The following is a 23646-nucleotide window of genomic DNA, read 5'->3' as shown; positions in this document are numbered from 1 at the left end:
CTTTCTTTCATTCTTCCTCACAGTCTCGTGACCGAAAGACGTCATGAAAAAACATGTGCAGACTGCTAAAACTGAGAGACACGTGAGGCCACGGACAAGGTTTTCTTATATCATTTTCAATGATACATCTGATTAAAATAGTATTTTTCTAGTACGACATATTAAGAAGAAAAATGCGCATCACTTCAAAAGAGCTGCATTGTTTTAGGAAAACATTAAAAAAAGATTAATATTTGACGTGGATTACTTCATATTTAAATTAAGTGAAACTTCGTAAAAATAAAAATAAATAAATACATAAAATAAAATGTGGAAGTCTGTTCCTTTTTTCTTTCACTGTTTCAAAGCTTTCAATCCGATGATATTATTTATCAGTATAATATTGGTCGTAAATGAACTTTTATCTAATCGGCTGATCTAATGAGTCGGGTTTTATGTTTATAAAGTTCAAATCGTGACAAATTCGATTAAAATTGCACACAGCCTGTTTTACCTAAATGAAAACATCCGCACTTTATTAATGTTTTGTTCAAAGGGAGATTGATTAGGGATTAGAGTACGTATAGGTACAAGAGATAGAAACATCTGTCTCAAAAGAGGGATGGAATTTAGATTGGTATGTTGCATACGGACCAAAAGATTAAGGAGAGTTAAAAAAAAAAAAAACAGATCTCTCTGTCTCTCCCTTTTTTAAATTTACATTGTTTCTGTGATTGAATGAGCAAGCATTTTCACCTTTTTGGTGAGACTTACAAGTTTTGTTTTGGTTGGAGTACAGTCTGGTCCTAAAATACCTGACCATCTGATTCCCTTAAAAATTTTATTCTCATAATCTTATGTAGGACAATTTAGTGCTTTATCTTGGAACATCTTAAATACAGAAAAAAAGATGCACGCTTCTTTGATTCGCTACTGCTTGTGGATATGAAAATACGGCGTAATGTTAGAGGTGCGTAAGGATGACCTTTGGAACAAGATTGTACATGTGGTTTGGTCTTAGCATATACATAGTTCTACATTTCATGTAGCTACAATACTGAAGAAGGATGTAGAATACAGAAACAAGTAACTCTAATTTACTTTTTGCCAATCGTCGAGGTATTCATCTAAAATATTGTAGTGTAAAGAATTACTCCTATTGGACAACTCTCATGTTAGTGATTTGTGGTTACCAAATAACTATCAGTTCAATACTTATTAGAAGGTATATTTGTTCAATGGTTTTTCAAACAAATATACCCAGTCAGCAAGTAAAATTCAAGATTGCGACTTTGGTTATGGATTTGTATTTAGTTGAAACCAAGCAATCCATAGGTCTATATTGGACATTTTTTAACTGGCATGTGACGTTATTAAAGTCCAGCTCTATTCATTGTTTTGTTTATAGTGTATGATTGAATATACACTGATGAAAACGCATTTAAGATTACCCTATAGGTATAATAAGCTTCGAACGTAACTCCCAGCATAGGGTATGTCTGTAGAAGCCACTTTTATTTTCAAGATCTCAGTACGAGGTCACCGCAGAGGGCGCTCTGATCATAGTTCGAAGGTCATCAGACAGCACGACGGTTGTAGTCATCATCATCATAAGTATTCTGCCCTTATTGGCAGGTCATTGGTAGGCCGCAGCTGAGAAGCTTCCATGCACCACTGTCTTCTATAGTTATATGTTCGAATTCCTTATATATGAATCTACAATGCCAGAACGACGCCAGCAAAAACTTATAGTGCAATTATGTGACTTCGAGTGTGGCTATATACTAGTGAGACTACGAGGGGCAGAATTGTCATTCCTTAAATTGCGGCTGGAGTAGGCCGTGACATGACGTTGGTCGCCAGGCAGTGTATTCCTATAGCAAATCTACCCCTGGTACGAGGCATTGCCTGGATAGAAGCTCCATTTGGGCAGCTGTAACTGATAAAACGAGGCTCATAATTGCAGTAAGAGCTGCTTGGCCTCCATGTGAAAATTAAAGATTCTTGTTTTACTGTGAATTCCCGCATTCACTTGTACGCTTACCGTTTGCCTGGACACCTTATTTCCCTCGAGATATTTCCACGTGCTATGAAGGTGATTTCTGCATGTTTTTGAACACCCTGTTTAAAATACTCGGGAGGTCCTATTGACTCAAGACTTGCTACCATTTATTACTTTTTTGTGTACCGACTTCAGGTCAAGTTCGTGAATTTCTAGTGGTGGTCTTAAATGTGTTTCCACCAGTATATTTACATTATGTTCATAATATATTTACATTTTAAGTTACATTAATATTTTTTAAATCTATTTACAGACAAAAGCTCACATCGCCAAAATGGAATCGATTCAAAGGAATTCGACTGAAAATGAAGGACAAAATTCGGCTAAACAACGTCATTTGGCGTTGTTGGCATATGCAATGTAAGTAGCATTTTTATGTATGACCCAATATTACTAACTAAAATTATATTAACCTGAAATAATGCTTTTTAATATAAAGTTTTGGGACCAGTAATGAGCGATTTACTATTTTTCCATCATTATAAATTGCAATTACTGCTAATGTGTTTTTCAGAGAAATCATTAAACACAATTTGAAGGTTGTTCACTCGCGTTTTCAACCTATGTTACTTTGTTACTTGACACATTACTTACAACTTTAAGATTAATTCTCTTTGAGATATAAAGCCAGTAGTTTTCCGCATTGTGGCGCTTATTATCGTTACAGAATTGTCAGATAACATGAAATAAAAATTAGCATAGCGCAGAGAATTACGAAAATAGCGAAATTTTCCAAGAAATGTGACGTGTTAATCACTGCATTAATATAACCAGTTTATATATATATATATATATATATATATATATATATATATATATATATATATATATATATATATATAATATATGATGTATGGCGTAGGTTGTTATTTGCGTAAGAAATAGTGTTGAGTGGTGTCCCCCGTTTTGTAATGTAGTCAACTATAAATCTTATGTTCTTTTCAAAATGAGAGATTTCTTTGAATTAACGTATCTAGATGATACCACACTCCAAACTTTTTCGGCACAAAGCCACCAACTTTTTCCCCCATGGCAGGTATAGATAGTGCAGTCTAGCTATGCAAAGCGCATGGCATATTTTAAGAAGTGCTAAATCCCAATCGCACGATTTAAACTGGCAAAGTTGAATTGATGTTACATTTGTTTCCGTTTCTAAGGAGCAAGAAAGAATAAATACGTTGTTTGACAGAAATTCATGACACTGACACATAACACGGAATTTTTATTAAACTGACATTTTCATACAAGTTTTTCTCAAGAATACTTCTAAATTTGAATTACATGAAAGAAGGACGCTCTCCTCTCTGGTGCAAGTGATTCCAGGCCACGTGATTTTTGGTGACACAATATTCGTGGGGTTTTCCCTTATATACTTGTGCCACCAATTTTTCCATAGTCATTTAATCGCACCAATCATCTCTCTAGCCTAAAAGTCGCTTGGGGTAAACTAAAAGATGTAATTTTTAACTTCAGATTTCGCGAGCTTAAAGTACAAAATAAAACTAAATAGGATTGAATGATGTTTCAATTATTAGTGTTTTTAAATTGACTGAAACAAAAAGGTAATTTATGGGTGACCAGAAGAGGTTCATGACGCAAAATGCTAGTTGAAATTTAGGAATAATAATAATAATAATAATATAAAATAGGTAGCAACTAATTTGTGTGTGGAAAGTATGATTTGTAAGTGAGAACGTTCTAAGCAAAACCTTACTTGGTTGGAGGCATTGAAAATAAGATATTACTTTTGGGAGTATGTCAGTAGAATTTTAGGAGATGCGTTATGAAACATGAAGAATGAATAGCCCTTATTAGACCTGGGTTGTTTCTGGAGTAATCTAGAGAAGGATTTAGGCTTGCTCAAAACATTCCAATCCTGCATAACAGTAGTTCTAACATAGCACAAAAGGCGACCAGAGGAAGGCATGGAATGAAGAAGTGTTGTGTTCTAAAAGCTAGAGAAGATGTGAATTATTCAATCAATCCCCATCCGAAAATAAACATGGTATCAGACACACGTTCAGATCAAAGAGGATGACAGGAAGTTTACGGCAGGAAGCGCTGGGGGAGAAAGGAAGAGATTCTGTACTCGTATAAATACCGTATATTTCTTAATTAAAGACATACCTATATTTAACAAAGGATTATATATATATATATATATATATATATATATATATATATATATATATATATATATGAAGGGTGCAGGGGAAAAACCAACTGAGTCAAAAAAATCAAAAAATGAGGTTATGTTGGCAACAGGTAGTGCATAGCTTATATTTTAACATGCCGAAACATGCAGGCAAACAGACAACTCTGTCAAGAGATATAGCAGTCGAAAGGAATGTCATACAGGGGAAGAAACAACTGCGTCAGGATGGTACACGCTAAGAAACAACTCAGTCAGCTAAATGCAGACGACTAACGCATGCGCAAACATCTGAGGTCTCCCATTTTGAGGTTATGTTCTGCACTGTGCTGTGTTGTGAGCTTACTGTGTGTTTCGTTACTTGTGATTTAAATGCGTACAGTGTGTCAAAATGATTGATAATGAATTTCAAAGTGATGTTAGTGATTGTGAACATTTAACTCCACTGAGTGAATGTAAATCTACAAAGAAACGTAGGAAGACTGGTAGAATAACTGATGTCATGAAGAAGTTAAGAGCATCATCTTATGAAACTGGAATTGACTGCCGTTGTAAAAGGTACGAGTGCTTTAAAAATGTCAGTATTGAGGAAAGAGAATCTTTGATAAAACAATTCAACGAAATAGGAGCTCAAGTAGGAGCTGATGATCAAAGTAGCTACCTTGCTGGTCTGATTTCAGTACTGCCTGTTGCTCAAAGGAGGCCTAGGAAGTGTGAAGATGAAGCTGGGCAAAATGGTAGTTCTTTTGCCTACAAAGTTAGGGTCGTACGGGAAGGTTCCGCTGTCGAAGTCCCAGTTTGTTTCAAGGGATTTCAATCCATTTTTGGAGTCAAACCTTTTAAGTTGCACACTATAAAAGGTCTTTAATGCTAACAGGCCAGGCCCCTACAGACCATAGAGGGAAACACGCAAACAGACCACATAAAATTTCCCAGGACACACGTAAATTGGCAATTGATATTTTAGGATCATTGAAAGGTCGCCAGGCTCACTACAGTTTAAATGACACCAAGAAAGTATATTTGTCTGAAGATTTAAATGTTAAGGTCTTACTAGGAATGTTTTTGAATAAATATCCGGATCTTGAGATGTCTTATGAAAGTTTTCGTCAGATATTTGTTTCTGAATTTAATATTTTATTCGGGTATCCTCGCACTGATACCTGTTCTTGGTGTGATGAGCAAAAAGCCAAATTAACTGAAATTGATAGGAAAATAACAGCCAGTGGAAATAATGATGAAAAACTAGCACTACTAAAAAACAGGGAAAAACTGTTAACGGAGAAAGCTCTTCACTTGAAACAAACCGAATGGTTTTACAAGCTAAAAAATAAAGCTAAGCAAGAATCTAGAAAATCTAATGAAGTGGAAGCTATATGTATTGATATTGGAAGAAACCTTCCAACCCCAAACATATCAACTGGTGAAGTGTACTTCAGACGCCAACTCACATTTTACATTTTTAACGTGCACAGAATGATGTTTCTGTGATGTACACATATGACGAAACTACTGCGAAAAAAGGTGCGGATGATGTTGCGTCGATGCTTAGCCACTTCTTTGACTTTTATTTAAGCAAATCTGTCAAGACACTATACATATTTGCAGACTCATGTGGTGGACAGAATAAAAACCACACCATTATTAAGTTCTTGCACTACGTTACTGTTATGCAAAATAAGTTTGACACTGTTGTTGTAACACTTCCTGTTCGAGGCCACTCATACATGGAGACTGACAAAAGTATTGGTCTTATACCAAAAACTGCAAGAGCCGAAACACCAAATGGATGGAGGACAGTTCTTGAGGGATTACGAATGAAGCCAAGCCCTTTTGAAGTCATAAAATGTGAGCAAACCTTATTCAAGGATTGAGGCAACTTTTTGTCTTCTAAATTCTACAAAAAGAAATTTTGTTTTCCTGTCAAACCTGTGAAGCAACTGCGATTTACTAAGTCAAAGTCTCTATCAGTTGAGCATAGAAACGCCTACAACGGAGCATTTTACACGTCTAACGTAAAACAAAACCAATGTTGAAATAGAAAAAGAGAAGAAGAGAAAAAGAAAAAAATGTACTCCCCGTCGAAGTTTTGACTGTATCAGTCCCAAAGTACGTAGCTCCAATAGCCTTGACAAAAGAGAAGTGCAATGATCTTAAAGTGCTAATGAAATTCTGTGAGAAGGAAGGTTCAAAGGAATTTTATGAGAGTCTCCTTGCTGCCAATGAAACTGCATGCTACAAACAAGGCGCTAATTTCAAGAATTTTTCTAAATTCAAGAATTTTAGTAACTATGGGATCAGTTTTATTTTTAGTTTTATCAAGTAGAAACTTTTACGTGTAATGCTGTATCTTATTCGTTTTTGTATGTTCAATACTTAAAAAGGCTTTAAAAACATAATCTCATTTACAATTTATAAATATACAGGGGAAAAAACAACTCAGTCCCTGTTCACTAATATAAAAGCCATCATAATTATGTTGTTAATATATTTTACGCAGTAATTATTTAAAAACATAATAACAATGAACCAACATGCAAAAATGAACCGTAACCATTTTCGTAAAAATTCTGTGTTTTATGTGAAAACGTTTTAAACTTTGTTTTTGCTCTCCTGTAAAATTTCAGTTTTGTGACTCAGTTGGTTTTTCCCCTGTGCCCTTCATATATATATATATATATATATATATATATATATATATATATATATATATATATATATATAATATAAAAAACTACAGCACATACTGGGTATATATTTTCAGGATTTATTATATATGGGTATATTTATTATAAAACTACAGGGAAACTTAAATCAGATGCAGACCTCTCTTAATCTTCTTCACTGGAAGGATCGACTGAATCTGCGAAATGTTGGGGACTAAAACGATTGGCAGGGATAAGGGCAAAGTTAGAGCTTAATGGGAGCTCGTGATTGTTCAGTAATGAAAAACTCGACATCATATTCGCGAAAGCAGGACGACCCATATTTTTTAGTACGAAGTTGTGACAAAAACCTCGTCTTAAACACAGAAAAATACGATATACGCCTTGAAGATATGTAACTTGTTATATAGTACTCTTCGTTGGGTTGCATAAGATATAGGAGTGGATGCTTAAAGTTTTTTCCCACTTTTTTCCCCTTAAGCCTATTGATGGCGGGCCAGTACAGACAGCATCTGCTTTTGGAGATTTCGAACATTCAAAGCACATCAGCAAATGCAGTTACGTCACATTATTGAGTTACATTAGGACTAGCGAATAACTACTGAAAATATGTCAACAATAAGCCAGTTATGCAGTATCAAAGGTCATTATCTGTTTCCGGCGTGCATATAAGCTTCAGGATTTTTAACACTAATAGCTTGTTCTGTAAGTTAGAGACAATAGATCAATTTCCCTAATTCCACACTGTAAAATATATTTCTTCCATGGCTCTAGCGAAATACTATATTGTGATGCATATTAAGTGTAGGGATATATTTCCTGTTCGACTCGATCATATCTCCTTGTTCTTATCAAAATTGATTTAGAACCTCGACCTTAGTCCTCAGAGATCTAGATAAAGTTCCACGAATTTGTACTGTGACGTCACATCAAAGTTATCTCGTTAAGAAGCAAAGAGTTGATACCGGAATTATATGAGTGGTGATTGTGGATATATGTAAATACGAATGTGATTTTCTTTGATAAAGGGGGCATATAACCAGAGTATAACTAAACCAAATAACGGTTGAAATAATAATGAATATGAACCTTTAATAACTTACTGAAATGCACAATGTATGCTTCCTCTTAATTCCGTCTTGGTCAAGTATACCGGGTGACTGGTAATTCTACAACTAACTTGGAACAAATTTATCCTTAAGAACCGGGGATCGGAAATCAGTAGTTTCAAAGTAGTTTGCTGTTTTTAGTTATGTCGGCAAATCTAAAATCATAAACCTGCAAATTCTGAACAAAAGTAACTGCTACACTTTGACCACTAAATTTATATGTTTCCAACAGCTGACGAAATAAGTACTACTGTGGAAAAAAAAAAAAAAATAGACATGAATCGATCGTAAATCCTAAACCATGAAACTACTTTATATCAAAACGAGTAACTCAAAGGGGTATAAATTGCTAAAATGACTAGCACGTTTCATAAGCTTTCCACAAACTTACAAATGTTGTCAAGTTTCGTAAGAGACAGAAAAACAGCACACAACGCGCTGTAGCATGAATTTAAATTTAATCCGTAAATTCACTTGAATGTGAGAAAGTTGTCAGTAATTAGAAAGAAATCGGGGAGTACAGAGTATTCAAGTTTAATGAAACAAATAAAAAATAAAATTACAAATCTGGGTCGAATTGCCCCGTTGGTTGCGTGTGCAAGCACGCAGCTTACGACGTACTTCAGCCAGTGTTAACTTGCGATGTGAACTTGTCTTTGTGCTGGGCAGCTGCCAAGATTCTCTCTTCTACAGATGCTACCAGTGTATATTACCAGGTCCTTCATATAATCACAGATGTAGAAGTTACGTGGCGTTAAATCTAGATTTTGCTCCGGTTATTGTTTCGGGCCACCTCCACCATCGTTCGAATCCATGAAACCGGTTCGCGCGAAACATTGTAGTTTTTATAGTAATACTTCATTTATGACCTATTAGAAGAATGTCACAGCCCATAAGAACTAGTGTTGCCACGAGACGAGACGAGACGAGACTTCAGGCTGTCTCGTCTCGTCTCGTGCAAAGCATGTCCCGTCTCGTCTCGTGCAAAGCATGTCCCGTCTCGTCTCGTGCAAAGCATGTCCCGTCTCGTGTCTCGTCTCGAAAAAATGTGCTCGTCCCGTCTCGTGTCTCGTCTCGAGAGGTTCCATCTCGTCTCGTCTCGTTTGTCTCGTAAAAAATATAGCAGCATACCATGGGAACGAAAGTAAAATCTAGCAGGCTGCACCATGCTAATCAAGATACAACTAAGTTATTACCCTGAACACACAAGAACAGAGATGGAGTGGGTCAGCGGGTCGGTGGGTCATTGGGTCAAGTGGGTCGAGTTTTCTGAGTGGATCAGTGGGCGTGGGTCAACAGAATGTGACCCACTACAACCCCCCACCCACCGTGACCCACTGCGACCCACCGCCTCAGTATAATCTACCGACCCACTCTGCTCACTGCATTGTAGACAGAATATTCTGAAGAATGTAAATGTTTCTTCGTTTTACTTTCAAGACCTTCATTTCCCTTCCTTTTCCATTTATTTCTGTCTACTTAACTGAGATGTGTAAATCTAACCAAGTGAAAAAAGAACTTCAAGCACTTTTGGATATTGATATTTTTAATTGTAATAATAGCAATAGGGCTTATACTGCTACTTGGCTTTCGAGACCTGTGGTTTTTAGAGGAGCTAACTACTGGAAAAAATACATTTTTGAATCACTGTAATATATAAATTATTACATGAAAAAATGAATTTAACTGTGTGTGCCTGATCATCACGCTCAAATTGCAAAGTCAAATGAAATTCCTTTTGGTGTATAGTTAGGCCTTAATCCAAACTGGGATGTTATATTGTTTTCATTATAATGCATAATATCCTAAGGAGGTAGTGAGGATCCGAATTTTTGCGAAACAAAATGAGTATTTCGCAAGCCGTTAAACGTACGGAGCAGAAATTCAGTGTATTAACTGTTTATTGAAAATAAACATCCTAGCAGTTTTTAAAATTCTCCTTTATGGGGGAGGGGGGCACATTCTATATAGGGAAAATTGGTAGTGAGTTGGTTTGTAAAAATGATCGAAAACGATCGATGTTATTTAAGAAAAAAAAATCAGAAACAAAAAATACAGTGTTTGGCTTCATATATCCATTGCTTTCTACTACAATAATTGCTGAAGCTTATGTTTATTATATGGAGCGCTTACAGCACAGGACAATCAACCCATAAAGTTGTGACTAAAATAGGCATAAAATTTGTACTGTAAGATTAATTACACGGAAATTTTAAGTTTGGATTGTACACATAATTATATGGAAAATTTTACAGTATTTTTCCCTTTACGTTCGTATACTTACATTAATTTGGAAGTTTCAAATTTCATCCTTTGAACCACTCAAAAGTATCGATGATAATTTAATTGAAATTCATCGTAATTTGGCACAGGGCAAACAGTAATGTGGTAATTGAACAGGAAGAAGGAGGGAAATTCCTATTCACCTATGAACACTTTCCAGGAATCTCGTTCCCTTTCGCTTTCTAGAGGGAACTTGGGAATGCCATCAAACCTTCATGTGTAATTACAAAAATTAAATTTATAAACAAATAAGAAATCATCAATTTATCAGGCTTTAATTGATAATTTATTCACAAGATTCCCAATCGAAGGCGTGAAGTTTCTGTTCTCCATGAGTCGAAATTGCCAACTAACATGGTCGATATGGAAAAGATGTTGCATGGTGATAGAGAGATGATACTTCTTGCTGAGTATTTCAAAACTGACCAAGAAATATCGTTATCAGACTTAAGTCTAACAAGCAGATTGTCGATGGCTCAGTGGTAAAGCGTTCACCTCTGGTGCTTGAGGTCTCGGGTTCGATCCCAGCCCCCGCCAAGTGAACTTTGTGGTGGACAAACACTGTGTGCGTTGGTTTTCTCGGGGCTCTCCCGTTTCCTTCCACTTTCTTCATTCCACCATTTCATTCATTACTCATCATCACCGTCTCCTTTAGCCTAACCGGTATAATCGTGGGACGTAAAATTCAAAGATTTCATTTCATTTCATTTTTCGAATGTGTGTGTTTTCTAGAAGTTGTCTAATATCCTACCACTTTCTTCATTCCACTAATTTTCCCATCATCATCTATTCGGAGTGGGCCAAAGTTGCCTAAAGGTCTTAAAAATAAAATCAAATAAGCTCACAAGGCAAGGACAAATAGTTTACAAGATAATATATCTCTGCTGTTAGTTGTCTGAGGCTTCTCGACCCGGTTTTTTTTTTCATTCTGAAACATTGAAATTTGTTTCACCAGTTTCAATATACGAATATACAGTAAATTGCTCATAGGTACATCGAAGATGAAGACACTAATGTCAAATAATGTTTACACGACAAGCAAAGTTCGATCTAAAGGTGTCACCATCCCCGACACTATCGTATACTATCAGCCCACTTGCTTTATAGTGTCTGTATATATATATATATATATATATATATATATATATATATATATATATATATATATATATTCTATATATATAAAAGAGAACGTACAAATCCTTTGTCCGCTCATCACGCTAATACGGCTGAACCAATTTCTTTTATTTTTGGGGGGTTATTAGGATTTGGACCCTAGATGGTTTTTATCATATCACTTTAATTTTCAATTACCAGTGTCTTGAGATAATTGACCATTCAGGTGTCCATTACGTACAAATCCTTTGTTAGTTCATCATAGGTATAAAAATAAACGTATTTATATGCAACCCGCATGACCGTGTCACTCGGCGGGTTAACATAAATGACAGGCGTTATAATGGTTTTTATCATATCACTTGAAAGCGAAAAAGTAAAAATTATCTAAGTAACAAAGTTTATTGCGTTCGGGGGTGACCGCAGCGAAGCGGGGCGGGTTAACATAAATGACAGGCGATATAATGTTAACATTTACTGCAATCTTCTATGGTTTTTATCATATCACTTGAAAGCGAAAAAGTAAAAATTATCTAAGTAACAAAGTTTATTGCGTTCCGGGGTGACCGCAGCGAAGCGGGGTGAACGCTGCTAGTATATATATATGTAGAGAGAGAGAGAGAGAGAGAGAGATGGAAAGATATATAGATAAATAGAGAGATAGATATGTATGTACACTTTGATTTCATATATTCCAGCCTTTAGGTTTCACAGTATTAACCACACCAATCCAAAAACTACCTTTCATTTTAGCATGTTTAGATTTGTTGTAATTATTTTTTTTAAAGGCTCGGAACCAAATAATTTTATTGAGTAATGGAAATTATTTGATTGAAACTTTATGTTACTGCACAGTAAGCTCTACTTAAAGTGCCATAGTAATGGGAGCTGAACGACACATCGGACCAAAGAATGCTTGGGGCCAGTCTTTACCTCCATGGTACAAATCTGTTCCCATAACAGCGGGGTTGTGTGCCACTATATGGTGGTTGCCCCGTTTGTGTAACAAACTCATGACAGTACACCCAGATTAGCTAGTGGTCTAAAAAAAGTTGATTTTTGGGTGGCCATTTTGGATTAAAGTTTCTTATATTGTCGTGATCTATTCGCAATCATACAACGTACATCTTCATACCAAGCCGAGCGGTCTGCGGCGATAGACCATCGGCTTGAAGGACCCGGGTTGAGTCCCGGAAGGGTCATGTGTATGGATTTTAACAGCATTTGTTTTTTCGTATTATGTCAGGGGGCGAAATCGTACGGGATAAAAGGATTTCAGTCTGAAAAAATTGGAGAGAATATCCTCCCCAGGATACTTTCATGGGAGTAAGGAATTAGTAAAAATATAGGATATACTTTTTATGGTAAGTTTAAAAATATGGTTTGGGTATCCTATTTCTTTTCTGTTAATTATGTTCTTCAATGTTCGAATTTTGATCATTCTCATGATATTTTCTGCTTTCAACGGAGTTCCATGAATATTATACCAAATGTTCTTTACACTCTGTAAGAAACCATTTCTCAAGATAATCCAGGTCCTTATGAATATTATTCACTAGGAAAGGGAAGTATTCCCCTCTTCACAACATGGAAGCAGAGGGCAATTTCGCACTCTGGTCAGATCAAATATTTCCGCGACAAAACGAAGGTCCCCCTGTAAAACCTCTTCACTTCCAGTATTATTGTTAGTATCATAAATTTTGCTGAAAGCAAACCATTTGAAGGGTTCGTCAATAATATCTTTGCTTTCTTTGTCCTTCGCCCGCCTTCCAAACGAAGAGGTGAATTTAACAACATGACTGCTGTATAATAAACGAGCGATTGGTAAAATGGTAAAAGTGTTTTTTATGTGTGTGTGTGTGTGTGATAGAGAGAGAGAGAGAGAGAAGACAAAATTTTAGTTGCAAGATGACGTACTTCAATTGCCGTTTTCACTTCATTTCGGTTCATATAGCAAAAAGAATACCGCCACCAGACAATAAAGACAAGTGTTGTCTGTTCTGTTCTCTTCCGCCATCTCAGCCAGAACTTTCAACTACAACCTGTAATGAGTATAGACCTTACCCAGTTTTCAAATTGAATAGATGGTGGTGGTAGTTCGGTTTCTTGACCTTGTAAAAAATCTTCCCTGTCTGATTTTGTTTGTCATCATTCCAGCCAGAAATGAAAAAAATGAGAATTCCTCAGTTTACAGCAAGGGGAATTGGGGACAAGACATTAAGGATGATATTCCTGGAAGCTCATGTATCATGATTGTTTCATTCAATAGACAGGACACTTTTCTATGAAGGCTTTTCAACATGTTTTCTCACAAAGGGGATTTTCCTTTTGCAATCTATATGACCACTGGCAATTTCAATTTTGGCCATTCCCGCCAGCATTTTTATTTTCGAGAAACGAGACGAGACGAGACATTTCACGAGACGTCTCGTCTCGTGTCTCGTCTCGTTTTCGAGACGGGATAAGCAGTCTGTCTCGTCTCGTGTCTCGTCTAAAAGGGTTCTGTCCCGTCTCGTGGCAACACTAATAAGAGCATAGAAGACATGCATTTCAAAACCTACATTGCATCATGCATGGCATGTTTTTAAGCGAAAATGACGCTGCTGCTGTAGAATTTGACACCACAAGAAGAAGCATGGTTTACCAGCATGATGACTGCTTCCTGGCTTCTACATTGGGGGTCATATGAAAGATGTTGCGTACCATACATCGGCAGTATCCGGAGAAGAGTTGAGAGAAGAAATCTTAGCAACTACTCAGCACGTAAAAGACACACTTTAAATGCGAGTGACAGTGACTAAAATGCATCGTAGATTACATGTTTGAATACCCATCCACGAGAGGCAATTCGAACAAGTTATGTAATTTGTAAACTTACTTTCGATTTGTTTCATTATACTTCATAACTTCGCAACTTTTTCCCATTTGTTTCCCTACATTAACAGCTTTCTCACGCTCAAGTGAATTTACGAACAAGTTCAAATTAGAGCTACAGTGCGTTGAGTATTGTTTCCTGGTCTAACCATATAGAAACTATTCAACAACTTTTGTAGAAAGCTTATAAAATGAGGTAGTCATTTTAGCAATTTGTACGCCAAGCAAGGGCGCCCATCAGAGGAGGCAAGGTGGGGCGCTCGCTCCCCCCTTTAGAGGAAATTGTGCTTCGGAAGATCGAAAACCCAATAGGTATTTTAGAATAGTTACCGCAAAATTTGAGACAACATTTGAAATGTCGCTTATACTGCCCCCCCTTGGAAACCAGAATATGGGCGCCCTTGACGCCAAGTGACTTAATATTTCTTCTAAGTTATTCGTTTTGATATAAAGGTTTTTTTTTAAATAACAGCGATTTGCGATTTATGACCCATTAATGTCTTGTAATGCGTCAAGCGATCGAGCGGTTCGAGAGATCGCGGATTTTGGCAATTTTTGAGGCTTTCCTCAACTCCGATTGTTAATAGTTGTGACGGTTTTTGTTTTTAAATGAAAAATAGCTATTTTCGTAGAAATAGATAAATACAAGTTTATTGGTTAAATTGAAAACAAATATAAGGCCACTTTTGTTTTTAGTTTAAGAAGGCTGAATGACTTAATTGTATAAGTAATAATTTTCACGAGACAATACAGTTTTATTTAAAGTGTTATAGTGAAAAGTTTGGTATCCGGTCAGTGGTAGAGCGTTCACCTCCGGTGCTTGGAGTCCCCGATTCGATCTCACCTCACGCCGTGTGGACTTTGTGGTGGACAGATATCGTGCTCGTGGGTTTTCTCGGGGTTTCCCGTTTGCTCCTACTTTCAAAGCAGAGCCTTTGAAGAAAGAACATACTACAGTTGGATTTTCAGTAATTAATTACATAGGAATATACTTTTCATGGAAATATCCATGTTGTCTCATTAAGTTATTTGATATGTTTTATATTAAATCTAACTCAAAATAAGATAAGTTTTAGTTGCACTCACAGTAGAGAGAAAATATATTGACGACCAGTATCACTGGCACGTACGTTTTTCATAGCAAGGTTGTTTGGACGCTAGTAACGCCAGAGGCAAACATATTTTACGAGAGGGAATCATATCATCTTCCATCATCTCAATGTAAATGAATCGGTCGCTCATAGGACTGATAACAGTTTTTGTTGCTAATAGGACTGTTGCTTCTAGGACTAATTCGTTTTGAATATTGTAGTCCATAGCAACATGGTTTTACTGAACAGGGGAGCCACTGGAGACAGTCGTTCTTTCAGAAAAAATGTTCCGGGGAGCGCGCACAGTATTCCGAGGGGGCACTGCTGGTATACTCTATTTATTATATTATAGACGTATTATTTTGGGACACTCAAAGCTCTGGGGGGACAGCGATCCCCCCAAAAAAACATCTATGGAAGAAACACTAACTGGAGAAGCCATGTTTTTTTCAACTTTTTCTCATGTCTTTCGACAATAGCAGATTGACTCTCCTGATTTTAGGCTGCTCCTTTTCTCTTTACTTACCACGAAAAAGAACGGATATTCTAGACGCAAAACAGCACTAATAGTAAAGAGATTACACAACCTCATCATTTTTACTTGTAGTTGCACTATTCTCTACTGGTTTCGTTTAGTTTATGATTGTTATGGTTTGAAAGCTATAATTCATGCAAGATCTACTAAAACCGATCCCAGGACCACACGAATCAAAGGCGGGCTTGTTAACCACATACCTGCTGTGGATTCTGTGTCTGCTGCTTTTGTAAAAGGCTGCATCGCTTTTCTCCGCTGCTCTTCGGCATGCAAGACCATCTGACGACCTTGACGATAAACTACTCACGTGACTTCTTTTTAAACTTCATATTAATTCAAGGTCAAAATAGTTTCTGCAGAGCACAACACGCAGTAGAAATACATTTTTTTCTCGTCACGAGTCAACTGTCGTCTGCATGCATCAGTTCGTCTCCTGTACATGATGGAACAAATCACTTTTCAACACCAATTAAATGCATGCGGTTCAAATACCTTTTGAACATTTTTTTTAAAAAATCTTTCTTTCAAATGCAATTTTCTCTCTGCTTTAAAAGGTAAATGACCATATAACAATACACGTCGCTTTAGTAGTGGCGGAGGATAGTATAACCTTGGAGAAGTAAACTATCTTATTCCACAATTACATTCACACAAGCAGAGTGAACTCTGCAAATGAGCCATTAAGTATCAATGAGATATGAAAACTAATGGGAAAGGGAAATGTTTGAAAGTGGAGGGCCAGTATGTTGTCCCCGTTGGTAAACCTCTTTATGGTTTACGAAACAAACGTTTTTTTCTTCAAAACAATCAATAGCAAACGAAAAAGAAACGATAAATTTTGGTTTCGAGTAGAATTTTAAAAGTGTAAGTGGGGGGTGGGGGGTGGCAACTTCACACGTGTGATTTATTAAAATAAAAATAACGTGGTCAAGATCATGAAATAACACTGCCTAATCAAGATATGTCTAACATTAAAAATTAATTCCTTTCCATAAAAGCTCCTTGAAGATAATTGTGGCAGATGTGCCTTAAAAATAATGTCAGGAGTTTACATTAGTAGTGATCCGTATTATAAGATACAATGCAGTGACATGTTGAGCTGTGTTTTTGTGATATATAATATACTGTAAAACCTGTTAACTTGGCCACCTGCTCATCTTGGCCTAGTTCGTCTTGAACTTGCAGATTAAATACTCAATACAATTTAAAAATTAATTCGAGTCATAACAATGTTCAAAGAATATAAAAGTATACTTGTTTGTTCATGTAGAAAAACGAAGCTTGAAATGTATTTCATGTATATTTGGTAAATACATTCTATACAGCACTTTATCACTGCACGTAACAGTCCAAATTTTATATACTTTATCAGTACACATAGCAGTCAAAAGTTTTACGCCATCTTATTAGTATTACAAACAACACTTTTTTCTCCGAAGAGGCAGAATCCTTTATTGAAATACTAAATTACATATTGTTCCCAATAAAGTCTTATTTTGAAGAAAATGCATAGAATAGACAACATTAGGCACTAAAGCAATTATTTAGGCAGGAACGGGAGAAATAGGCAAAATAAAATTGGCTTAAATTGAAACTATAACCCCCATATAAACTTTAAAACTTTATTTTTGATCATATCTTTAAATAATAGGCATTTTGCCTAACATCCAGTCTCTATTAATAACTGATTCGCTAATTTTCGAAAGGTATCTACAGAAAATATTTGTTACTGTTTAATCAGTTCAATTTAAAAGTAGCTGTCATGCCATTGCTTATAAAAATTTTACAATCAAGTAATACTAGAAATCCTATTCTAAAAATAAACTAGTTATACTTATTTTCTGTAAGTTGTCTACCTGTCTAAGTTGGCCACTTTTCGATGGAGCCGACGGTGGCCAACATAGACAGGTTTCACTATATATATATATATATATATATATATATATATATATATAATATTCAACGAACTTAAAAAGTTGGGTACTAAATTCTCTCTGTCTGTGTGTGTGTGAGACTGTTATTTGCGATTTTTTTTTCAATTTTGAGCCCTCCATTTGATAGAGCATCAAAAACTATCTAAAAGAAGTGATGGAATTTTTCACGTCACTCTTACCGTTCCCTAGATATTGGTCAAAATTGTTCCGAATTCGGGAGATCTAAGGAGCAATATCTCGGGAACCGTAAGTCATAGAGAGATGATATTAGTGTTGATCAATATCTAAGAGAATGGTGAACATTTTGGTACCAAATAGTAACCGATGGCCAATGGCCAACTTGCCACTGTTCTCCAGATATAGGCCCAAAAAGTTCGAATTTCGGAAGATTTAGGGAGCTATATCTCGGGAACTTGTCATAGAGATATGATATTTTCCGAATTTTTCAATTTTGAGCTCGCCATTTTGAGAATGTGTCTTCGTAAAACAACATATCGTAGAACTTTTAAAGAGAACTCTTAAACAATACATGTGGGTAAAAAAAAAAGTAGTACTCAAAATAATTATAAATGGATAGATATATTACAAGAATTGTTTAATGAGTATAATAATAAAGTACATAAAAGAATTTGTATAAAGCCTCTAGAAGTTAATAAAAAAATTAATTAAATTTTGTTTAAATTTCAATTGTCGCACTGACAGAAAAGGAAATAATACAGAAATTGCATTCCAATACGAGAGTTCTGGTTCTGTTCATTCCAATTTTAAAGTACCTTCTTCGTGGCTAAGCGGTTAGCGTACGCGACTTTGGCGTGGGAAGCCCGAGTTCGATTCCCAGCTGGAGCTCATGTGGTTCGGGTTCCACAGTAATCTCAAATGGTTTTCTTTGAAGTTTTCTGAGTGTTGTTGTGATTGTTGGAAAACTTTAGCAGAGGTAAGACCTTAAGTGTTGAGACATGCACTAGAGTCATTACGCTTCACATTAAACGATTTTAACAAACAGGAAGGAACGCGGACACAAATTAAACTTGGAGGCCTCATATTACATCACGTGCGGAAGATCGTACTATTGTAGTGTAGAAGGTTAGTGCACCGGAACTCTAATCGGGATTTAATCGTGGCCATCATACAAAAGTTTCAGTTGGTACTGTGGTCGATTGAAAGTAGCTGGACTCTGGGGAAGAGCTACTGTGCGGAAACCATTGTTGTGACGTGCAAATAAAAAAGGTTTGAATGGTTCAATGGGTTTTGAAGCACAAAAACAGGGCAGTTAAGCAGTAGAAACGTGTTTTATGGACGGATGAGTCAAAATTCAACTTTGTGGTCAACGACGTCGAGTTTATATTAGATTTATTACAAAGAAGGTGCATTCTGAGTGTGTAATCCCAACTATTAAATATGAATGAGGTTCTGTGATCGTTTGGAGATGTTTCGCAATTTATGGAGTTAATTCATTTCATAGGACACATCTGGACGAAATGGTTATTATCCCATTTGAAGCAGGTATGCTATTCCTTCAGAATTGAGATGATTAGTCGCGGATTCACTCGTCAGCTGGATAATGATCCGAAGTGCAAGTCCAAATTTGTTCTAACTCCCTTCAGAAGAAACGAACCGAAAGATATATTTGTATCATAGGATGACCTTCCCAGTCTCCAGATCTCAACCCATCGAATTTGTCTGGGAAGAGCTGGAGAAAAATATAGAAAAGACTATCCAACATCTGCTAATAATATGTTTGACATTCTGCAGATCACCTGGAATATATTTAAGATGGAATCTACAAAAACTTGTAAACCGCATTCCCCGCGGTGATAGCGGTGAAGAGCAATTTTTTCCAGGAAAAGAACGGATACAGTTTGACAATTTCTCTTGTTGTGACGTCAGTATGTTATTCTGTTGTCAAAGCTATCATTACATTTTTAAACTACTATGTATTCTGTTTAACATTGGATTTTATTACAAGCCTAACTCAATATTTTATTGTTTTCTTTATCTGTCCGGAAGTTGTCAAAACAACAGTACACCTGACACCAAGATAAGACGGAAAGTATAGACCAATCTGGGTGTAGAAATGCTTCCTTTCGGCGCTATGACCAGCCAAAAATTGTCGGAAAAATTGACAAACAGCCATAACTCGAGAACAAAATGTCGGATCGAAGTCGAGTAAAAGGAATTGTTTATTACTTCTAATCGTAAATTCCATTAATGCACAATTGACCGTCTTGCATGCAGGGGTGAGGCAAAAGTGACCTAAAAATGAACTGGAGAATTTCTAGCTTTTTAAATTCAAAATTTGAATAAATAGAACAGCATTCAAGTTCAATATTTCAATATACAAAAATTATAATACATCGTGCAAATTAGAAGAACACTGTTAGAAATCGAAAGAAGCAGAGATGCTCATGTTTCATTCATGCACAAGGGGTGGATAGAAGGTAATAACATTGTTATAATTCATACCTGGCGTTATGCACAGAACACCTGTTAACATTCCTTCAGTGTAATCACTTCCTATCTGTATCACTTTCTGTCCGGATTCAAATGCACGTGTGGAAGGCGTGATACATCGTCAGCAGGTCAGTGTTTGTCGATGTTGTGCAGGGACCACCATATCGCACCGATAGTGGCCGTAGTGTTAGACGTTCACTCACATGTTGTAGTGCCGTAGTGTTTGGCGGAAACGTCGCCACGGAATCCCAGAAAACATTGTTGTGCACTGCACCCACGTAACACATCAATCTTGATCTACGAACGTTGTTCGTATTTCCGAACCATGTTACAGCTCTTCCACGTTCTTATTCTACTTTATGGCAGTGCTGCTTTCGAATAAATAACACACAGTCGTTACTATTAGCCGCACTTTATCCTCTCATGAGCTCCATCCTGGCTAAGCGATTAGCGTACGCGTCTTTGACATGGGAAACCTGGGCTCGATTCCCAGCAGGACCTCGTGGTTCAGATCTCATGTTAAGCTGTAGGTCTATGTCTCATACAGCCTCGCTGCTAAAAGGGACTCTAAACTGAAATCATAATCGCACACAATCCATTCCCTCATATTCCCTTATCAGCTACGGAACTCTTGCAGTGCTGAGACACAGTGCTCTGACGTTAGAGCAGTGTTGCCACTACTATTTATCCAACCTGTGTACAAGTCGGGTGAATGCGGAGGCCAGAGCCTTCGAGAGATGATACGGTCACCGAAGATGTCCTGTAAAAAGCGCATCGCCTTGTAGGCGGTATGTGCAGTCGCCCCATCATGTTGGAACCAGGCATTATCAATTTCGACCTCATTCAGTTCACCTAGGAACGGCTCCAGAATGCAGGTGCAGTACCGTTCTGCATTTATAGTGCCCTGAAAGAAGATGGGCTCAATGATGTGTTTACGAATCACGGCGCACCACACACCAACCTTTTGATCATGCATTGGGGACTCATGAAATTCATGCTGATTCTCCGTACTCCACACACGACTATTATGGCTATTCAAGTAACCGGAGAGGCGAAACCATCCCTCATCGGTGAGAAACATTTTGTCAAGAATCCCCTCACCATTGTCCTCCAGGAACGACAGAAACCAGTTGCAAAAATTCACACGCGCCGGGCGATCGGTGTTTCTCAGTTCATGAACGACCGAAATTTTGTACGTATACATGGACAGTTACTTCCGGAGAATCTTGTTCGTGGAACCCACGGAGACATGGGCCTGCTGAGCTAGTCGTCTAACCGATTTCTTTGGACTGTGCAGCATCACGTCTTGCACCTCCGCCACCTTCTCTACGGATGTGGCTGTGGATGGCCTACCTGATTTTGGAGCATTATGAACGCTTCCGGTCTTTCGAAACTTGGTGATGAGGCTCCGTACAGCACTGCGGTTAGGCATCTTCACTCCTGGGAACTTTGCTCTAGGTAAACTTGTCTCCATTGCGGAACATATGCTCCACAAGAAACACTCTTTGTTCAATCGTCAGCATGATGACCTGAATCACAATGATGTCACACAAGACGTTGATCTTCAATCAAACCGGACCTGTGAACAAATATAAATACCCGGTCAAATATGGTTCAAATATTTTAAACAATGGGAAATGTTGTATTACTAATTGACAATCATATCAGTCACCACTTAGCACACCACAACATGGCACTGCATAGTTACTTTCTGAACACCCGGTATTATGATGTAGGTTAAGTAATATAAAACTGAAGAAAATTTGCTGCTCCCAAACATTTTTCTGACTGTCCGCTTGGCCCCTTTAATAAATTAAAGGGGGCAAGCCACATTGTCACTGTTACTGTCATTTGCACTGGCATCGTCACTGAATCCTTCAGAGAGTTCATGTATCATTTTTTGTTTCTTCAGAATTTGAAATAATTTTCATTGAATTGTTACAGGTTAAAGAAATAGATATTGTAATTCAATGAAGTAGTCTATACAAGTTAGTTCGCTATTGTTGACTACGTAGATCTTGTAAAATGATCTTAAAATGCCTGCCAAATACTGTATATTGTATTGTAAAATACGCTGATACGAAAGACAGCCAGTAAATATTCTCTCATAGACTAGACCATATCGATATGAATTGAAGTTTCTTGTACAACTTCTCGACACAATCCATAGTTTTTGCCATTTGGATATGAAATTCTTTATCTCGACATCGTGCAGTCCTATTTCCCCATCCCTTTACTATTAGAAAACTACCTGAATGACTTCGTCATCCATGATATCACTAATAATGCTTAAGACTCGTAATTCGAATCTAGTTCATATTCTGTTTCTTGCAATTAACCTAGAATAGTAGTTCTTAATCATTTGAACATTAAGACACCCTTTTTGTTAGCCCCCTAGACTCTTAGTTCCTTACAAACAATAAAAATAATAAACTGAATTAAAAACCGCTTTAACGGCAACCCAACAACAATCTGTCCGCGACATCTGGAGGGACGCAGCCCATCAGTTGAAAATAAATGATCTAAAAATGTACTTACCATTACCGGACGGAGAAAACCCTATGAATTTCACACTTTGAGCATCAAAACTTTCTTGTACACTGATTTATCACATATAGTAGTTACTTGACCGACACACCTATCAGAATCATAGTTCTTCCTGCAAAGTGTAAGCATGATGGCTCAATGATAAAGCACTCATATCTGGTGAGAGTATCCCTCGTTCGGTCTCAAACCATGATAATTTGTGATGGACAACATCATGTCCGTGAATTTTCTGAGGGCTTTCTCTTTTTCTCGTACACTCTGATTCCCTGAATTATTTCGCAATAATTCTTCTCGTTAATCATTCGTCTCCATTAGCTTAAAATGACAATCGTGGGATGTTGAAGACTTCGCTCCATTTCATTTCCTTCTCCGAGAGTTTATTCTGTATTGATACAAAATAGAGCCGTCAAGTATATGTATCTCTGCTTCTTCCAAATGTCAATATTGTTCTTCTGACTTGAACGAAGTAGTATAATTTTTGTTCGTTGAAATATTGTACTTGATTGTTGTTTATTTTTTCATTCAAATTTTGATATAATACCCAGGAATTCACCAATTTTGGGGGTTCAACTTTGTGACACCCTCTACATCAGTTGTGCATTAATGGAATCTACGATTAGAAGTAATGGACATTCCCTTTTACTCGACTTCGTACAGACATCATGTTCTCGGACGTGTTTTTACATATAATATATGTTTGTGTCTTGGTTTCAAGTTGTTTTTCACTATTGTGTTAAACACGAATGGCCTCCTCAAGATTTTAGTGCCTCACCCCCCCCCCCCCCTTAAAAGTAATCCTAGCTACACTACTGAAATAGAATAACATGAACTTGGCGATTGAAGCTGA

At 36.9% G+C, this 23646-nt stretch overlaps 1 protein-coding gene across 3 annotated transcripts in view; it reads left to right on the top strand.

Moving 5' to 3' along the window:
* Positions 1–23646, top strand: part of Mondo (MLX interacting protein mondo) — a 262881-nt gene that overhangs the window by 169001 nt on the left and 70234 nt on the right. For all 3 annotated transcript variants that reach the window (XM_081771103.1, XM_081771102.1, XM_081771101.1), the window contains exon 2: positions 2295–2401. In XM_081771103.1, the coding sequence (XP_081627229.1) occupies positions 2295–2401 (107 nt within the window). The remainder of the gene's footprint in view (positions 1–2294; positions 2402–23646) is intronic.

This window comes from Thermobia domestica, chromosome 9 (assembly GCF_964235325.1).
Source record: "Thermobia domestica chromosome 9, izTheDome1.hap1.1, whole genome shotgun sequence".
In the NCBI taxonomy this organism is placed as follows: Eukaryota; Metazoa; Arthropoda; class Insecta; order Zygentoma; family Lepismatidae; genus Thermobia; species Thermobia domestica.
Note: the sequence above shows the minus strand (reverse complement) of the source record. Positions and strands in the feature narration are given on the sequence as shown.